This window comes from Mytilus trossulus, chromosome 6, assembly GCF_036588685.1.
Source record: "Mytilus trossulus isolate FHL-02 chromosome 6, PNRI_Mtr1.1.1.hap1, whole genome shotgun sequence".
NCBI lineage: Eukaryota > Metazoa > Mollusca > Bivalvia > Mytilida > Mytilidae > Mytilus > Mytilus trossulus.
Window position 1 is genome coordinate 82,460,046 of NC_086378.1, and position 6,988 is coordinate 82,467,033.

General features: G+C 33.4%; 1 protein-coding gene across 1 annotated transcript; it reads right to left on the reverse strand.

Annotated features, from left to right (window-relative positions):
- Nucleotides 1-414: 414 nt before the first annotated feature.
- On the reverse strand, nt 415-5,443 carry LOC134723060 (uncharacterized). The gene is made up of 6 exons (XM_063586697.1): nt 5,327-5,443; nt 4,223-4,529; nt 2,779-2,884; nt 2,252-2,323; nt 1,309-1,554; nt 415-509 (listed from the first exon to the last, which is right to left on the reverse strand). The coding sequence occupies exons 2-6, from the start codon at nt 4,526-4,528 to the stop codon at nt 415-417; spliced, it is 825 nt and encodes a 274-aa protein (XP_063442767.1). The 5' UTR covers nt 4,529; nt 5,327-5,443.
- Between the last annotated feature and the right edge of the window lie 1,545 nt (nt 5,444-6,988).

Consider the following 6,988-nt stretch of genomic DNA (forward strand, 5'->3'; position numbering starts at 1 on the left):
AAACATTGACACAAACATTAACAACTATATGTCACCGTACGGCCTTCAACAATGAGCAAAGCCCATACCGCATAGTCAGCTATAAAAGGCCCCGATAAGACAATGTAAAAAAATTCAAACGAGAAAACTAACGGCCTTATTTATGTGAAAAAATGAACGAAATACAAATATGTAACACATAAACAAACGAAAACCATTAGCCTTTATTTGAGGTCAGCACGAGGTTATATATATCGACATAGAGAATCATGTCGACCTTTGATGTTTCTCTTAGGTCAAAATAACTTAGTTTGTATCGACTTCATACAAAGGCTATAACTGTATAGCACAGATACTACGCTTAATACTAGTGACGGATGTTACAGTAGTTCATCACTCTCTGAGTCTGAACTTTGCTTATCAGTGACATGTACCTTAACTATCATAAAGGTTGGCGGTGATCCCCATTTCCCTCTTAACGCCTGCTGCCATAACATCTAGAGTGTCTTTGATTCTCATCAAATTCATATCTGCAAAAATAAATTATAACAGACTTTAAATATAGATACTTCATTCCATCTAGTCTTCATGTTTTTAATTACTAAAAAAAGTTCGATTGTTGCCGTTTCAATTTATTTAAAGTCAGCCTCTTGTTGATTTTTTTTACATTTCCACCTTATTTATCTGTAAAAATAGGCATAAAGTGTCTTTTGTACAATATGATGGTAGCTGGTAAAATATAATAGGGTGACAAATTTTGTCCGGTATTTTCTTGTAATCTCTGTCCTGCCTTTTTAATATTGTCTCTATACGGTCCTGCCTTTATATTTTAGCTTATTCTGGGAACAGTGTATGTTCCTGGTTTATCCTTACTCTTTTTAGATAAATTGTCATCCTGTTTGGGTTTCTCATTCTGCCTTTTATTTTTACGCAGATTTCCTGTCCTTTCCTTATTTCAAATTTCAACCCTAGTCCCCTCCATAAAAATCAAATGGTAGCGTCCTTACTTCGACATATGTTGTGTCACTCAGAACTGTTGTAAAAAATATATTAGTCTACAGAATGAGTACGTGAGAACATTCCAAATTTAATATTGCAGTTCATGTGAGAACTATGTGTAGTATTCTGTGGTGTGATGAATCAACTCCCCCCTAAAAAACATGCTTGTAATCATTTTGACATGTTCTTTAATTTTTACAACAGAGATGAACAGAGCTTATCAATTTTGTTTCCTAACGAACAACAATTGTTTGTGGGTTAAATATGTCATTCTATATATGTATCATTTTATGTACAAAATGTTTTAAAATCCTTTGAATATACACTTACCAACATGGCTCCCAAGATCCCTGATTTTGCCAACTCTGCCGTGTTCTCCATTGTCTGCGTGTGCTTTATTTGCTATCCTCAACTTTGTTTCCTGGGCCATGATGACTGGGCACCAGTAATTAATCTCGTCCCACAGCCTAGTTTGGTTGTCAAAATTTCTATCCATAAGTTTGTATAGATTTTCAATACGCGAAATTGTCTTAGGCATTCTATTTACCTTATTTCTTTTAAGGCGTCTGGTGACCTCTGAAAAAAATAAATACCAGGCATGTCAAATTGTACAATTGTTGTATATAAAGTTGACTCTTTGAGAAACTGTAAACTGTGAACTCTTAGTTTAAGCATATTTATTTATAGTGGATTGGGAAACAAGTTTTGCAACTTATATTAATCCCTTTCCACTTTTCGAAATCTACAAGAGTGTCTTTAAGGTGCAAGAGATGTGGCTCTCTCTTAACACAGGTCAGCCATTTATCGTCCCCTTCCAACGGACTATCTTCGTATCCTCAAGACCATACTCACAAATGGTGTCAAGGGAGAGCCGAAAATTGAGTCCCTGATATTTTCATCCAAGACGGGAATCGAACCGGGAATCTTTGTGTTAGTAGTACGGTGCACTAACCCGCACTATACCACGGCTTATTATTGTATAAAAAAAATCATTTATAATTAGCATATGATAAAATATGAAATCTGCCATGTTTGCAATTCCAGAGATTATAAGAACAATGCAAATACGTCACTTTAAACAAATTTGTTTAAACGACTTATAAAATGAATAAATGCGCGTTTTTGTAATTTTTTTGAAATTATTTCTCACAAATGCAAAATCAGTATATTAATGAGTATAGAAATAAGCAACGAATGCAAACGGATAATCAGCAACAAGGCTAAAAACTATCAGAATAAGATTATCTGATATTAAAAATTATAGACCACACACCTTTCATTTCATCTGATAAAGTGTCCTTTTCCCACATGGAATGACGCAACAAACTTCTGTAGACTTTCACATCTGAAAAATAAGATTGATAGCTAGAGTGATTTAGAATACATTTTCATTTGTTAAGTTGAAATAAAAAATGTAGCTCATGTTTATTTCATATAATGTATGGTTAAAAATATATGCTATGTAACAGATAATATAACAAAAAAATACAATGATCCAGATTAAAGACGGTATTTGCTGCTTTGTTTTCGTTGTAGGACTGACAAGTAAAAAATTACAAAATTTCATTATCCTGCCATCGTAAAATAAATATTAGAGTTATCTCCCCTTAATTATGTGGGTTTTTTTTGTGTTTTTTGTTGTTGTAAATATTATAAAATCCAGCTAGATAATGAATTTATTCACTTATTTTACTAATTTCAAATAAATTGTACACAGACCGCATTCAAAATAGCTTTGGTCACTTCGCCTTTATATCATCTACTAAATTGATAAGTGAATACAATAGTTAATCAACGCACCTTTCTTATGGTTTCTTGTCAGCAGGATACTCCTTTGCATCCCAAACATGAGAAAGAATAGAAGCAATATACAGAATAACTGTATTTTACTGAAGTCGGCCAGGTACTACATGTGCAGGAAGGTTATGAAACAGAAGGCAGTGGAGAGAAAGAAAAAGAAAGGAAGAAAGAAGTTAGATGAAAGAAAAGAAAGAAAGAAAGAAAGAAAGAAAGAAAGAAAGACAGAAGGAAGTCATATGAAAGAAAAAAGAAGAAAAGACAGAAGTCAGATTAGAAGAACAATGCAAACAAACTTTAGGTTACACAACTTTGAGAATAAGTAACAATAGTAACAAATTCAATAACACAAAAAGTGGATCGATGTACATCATCTTGAGAAAAAAAAACCTGCAAGTGTTAACTCAAATCAAATCAACAATGACGGAAATAAAGTTAAATAGTTGACAGTCTGTAAATGAAAGACCAACTACCTATAGAACGGTGGCACATGGCTGTCTTGTTTAGATTAATATATGGTATTTTGTTTTCGAAACGTAAAACATATTTATCGCTATTTTGAGGATTTTTCCTTTGATCTTTTTTTGTGATAATTTTTCATATCATGCTACTCGCTTGAGATGGAAAATTATTGCTAGAAACTAAGGAGCCACGTGGCTGTTGCTAATGAAATTGACACGAAATTGACAACGTCGTCATAGGTAAAATAGCGATAAACAGATTATCATTGGTCATCTCAACTCGATTGCATTTCTCGCTTTCGCCGTGACCGGCTCAAGCGAGAAAATCAATCTCGTTGAGATAACCAACGATAATCTATAAATACATTCTGTATGTATGTGCCTGTCCCAAGTCAGGAGCCTGTAATTCAATGGTTCTTGTTTATGATGTGTTACATATTTGTTTTCCGATAAAAAAAAATTACAGACTGCTTGTTTCTCGTTGGAATTGTTTTACATTTGTCATTTCGTGGCTTTTTATAGCTGACTATGCGGTATGGGCGTATCGTTTAAGGTCGTACGGTGATCTATATATAGTTGTTAATTACTGTGACATGTGGGTCTCTTGTGGAGAGTTGTTTCATTGGCAATTATACTACATCTTCTTTTTAATGACCCATTTATGGACATTACGTTTTCTGCTCTGTGTGACCGTTCTTCCATCCGTTCGTCCGTTCGTCCATCTGTTCCACTTCAGTTTAAAGTTTTTGGTCGAGGTAGTTTTTGATGAAGTTGAAATCTAATCAACTTGAAACTTGGTACATATGTTCATTATGATATGATCTTCCTTATTTTAATGCCAAAATTTAAAAAAAATACCCCATTTTCACGGTCCATTGAACATAGAAAATGATAGTGCGGTTGGGGCATCCATGTACTAGGGACACATTCTTGTTTTATATATATATGATAATATAAAATTGAAATTGCATACAAGGATTGCTTACATGTTCGGAGATAGAAATCAATGCGAACATTGAATCCAAAGTATAGGTTGCAGCTGGTAAGACGAAATTGCTGTGCATGTATGTTGAGGCATCTGTTATCTCTTCTAATACAGGATGTACACTACCCTCTATATATTCTCTCATCGTGTAGTGTGCTCCCATTGTAACACCTAGGAAGGTGTCCATATATCCTGACAAAACCTGTTGTGGTGTGTTATCTATGACTTGGAACTTTCTCAAATAATCCATTGTGTATCCTGCTATATACTGCTCAAATGTCGTAATCATGTTTATAGGGGAAAACATTCTGAAAAATATACATCACGTGCATGTATTTCTTGGTATTTTGTGCCGTGTGTATCGAAATGTCTTAAAAGTTGAATTAAAACAATGAACACTTTCTATGTTCCATGGCAAAGTTAAGATATTGATTAAGGAATCTGATTGAGAATTATGACACATTTCAAATTAATCTCTGGCTCATCTATGCAGTTATACGGTCATGTTTAAAATATCAGACACAATCGAAACAGTCAACTATGCTCTAATTTTTAGTTTATTGACAATGATAATATATCAATTGTAGATTTTGTATGAGGACGATACGAGTATATATAAACCTCGGACTGAGTTTACAGTCTATATACTTCTTTCAAGTCGAGACGATCCTAATATCGACCTCAGACAAAGGCTGGGATTATCATTTATGGACAATGAGTGAGTTTTTAGCTGTAATTAATATTAAATGTAAATATTTAGAATTGTTTCCTCTTTAGACGGACCATTTTGTGTGCGAGTTTGAAATAAAGATAATCTTATCCTATATTTCTTTACGACCGAAAATTATGTGACAGTCAGAGATGTTCGATGAAATTAAACCAACAATATATGATATCTCAGCATTGAAGACTAGTACTTTTGAAATTAAGTCAATATATAGAACAAATTCTGCCTTTCTTTACTTTACTGGTCCCTGAATGTTCGGGTTCGTAAATGTTATGGTTTCGTAAGGGTTGCATTGGTTCATTTTTAAAAAAATCCTCTTTTCAACATGTGTATTTTCTTGGCTAAATAAAAAAAATTATAAAAAAAATAACAACTTACATGTATTCTTATTCAGACGATTCTTTCACTTTTGATAACCAGAGATATAATTTTGTAGCACGGAACTGAAGAAAAAACGTCTGCTCTATCGAAGAGAAGAAGACTGTTTCTAACGTAACTAAGGCTAGACCAAGCCGACGTAACATGACAAAGACGTTATTTGATAGAGCTATGGAATCTTAACGCTCTTTCGAGTCTCTTTCGCTCAATAAAAAGTGTAGTTACTTTATATAAATCTGTCTCGAGCTAGTAACGGTTCGTTAACGGAAAGATATGAATAAATAAACGGAGGCGAAAACATACAACAGGAAATTGGACGTCAGGAAGAATGTTTTTTTATTGCTACACAGAAGGAATCGTGAAAAAATATACAAATTGAAAGTATTGTACGGTATAACAGACTATACCATCCACCACGCCCGACTGCTCCGAAACAAAGACAAATAACTACGAACAACCGTTTTTCTAAATATTAAAAGAAATGAGAGAAAATGTGTATTGATAAATTTCCTGACTCCATGTGAAAAATTCGAATGTTAGAAGTATATACAAAAAAGAAGATGTGGTATACTAAGTATTTGTCAATGAGACAAATCTTCATAACAGACCAAATGACACAGACATTAACAACAATAGAAAACCATACGGCCTTTAAAACGAAAAACAAATACTATAGTATGTAACACAGCAACAAACGACAACCACTGAGTTACAGGCTCTTGACTTGGGACAGGCACATACATACATGATGTAGCGGGGTTAAACATGTTAGCAGGATACCAACCCTCCCCTAACCTGGGGAAGTGGTGTAACATTACAACATAAGAACGAAATGTAAAAATTAATTGAAAAAGGCTAAACTCATCAGAAATATACAAATAGAATTACTACTGACAGCTAGTTCAAAGCCACTAACAACTTAATATTATGCATGTATAATAAAGTGTATAATAAAAAAAAATCAGGCATTTAAGACTAAATTATCAATCAGTACACATCCAACATCCAATGCATTTTGAAAAGTTACTTAAGATAATATGAATTTTCAGGCGCATGTTTCGTCTGCTCATTATTGACGCTCGAATATTAAAGAGAACTTTTAAAATGGAGTTGCCATTTAATTTTAAGGGTTAGGGCCGGTTAAGGGGTTGAAATCAGGACCGAATAGAGTGAAAAATAAAAAGGCATGCAGGATACAATTTTTCAACCTAGCCCCGTCTAAAAATTAAATGGAAGCTATGAATATTGTTGGAAAAAAAGATTGTTTCCAGTTTTGGGAGATAAAAAATGATTTGTTTTTTTACCCTGAGAAAAAAAAAATGTTTGTTTCACCCTCAGCTGCCACTATAGTATGTAATGCTAAAATTGAAAGAAAAAAATATTTCCACTTGTCGCCAAAAAAGTCGAAAAAAAAGGTGTCGGTGGAAAATTCCAAAAAAAAAATAACCAAGCGGTTGCTGCCTATAAAATTAATATAAATAAGTCAACCCGAGATGAAGCTTTGAGCGAAATGAATCTTTTGACCAAGTGAGCTATTTTAGCAAAGTCAGATTTTGCCTAATTATTGAGGATAATCATAGGTATCTTTTTCTTCTGTAATAAAATATTATTGACTTTTCAGTGACAGAAGTAAATTTCAGTTCGTGAAATATATCTTTGCAT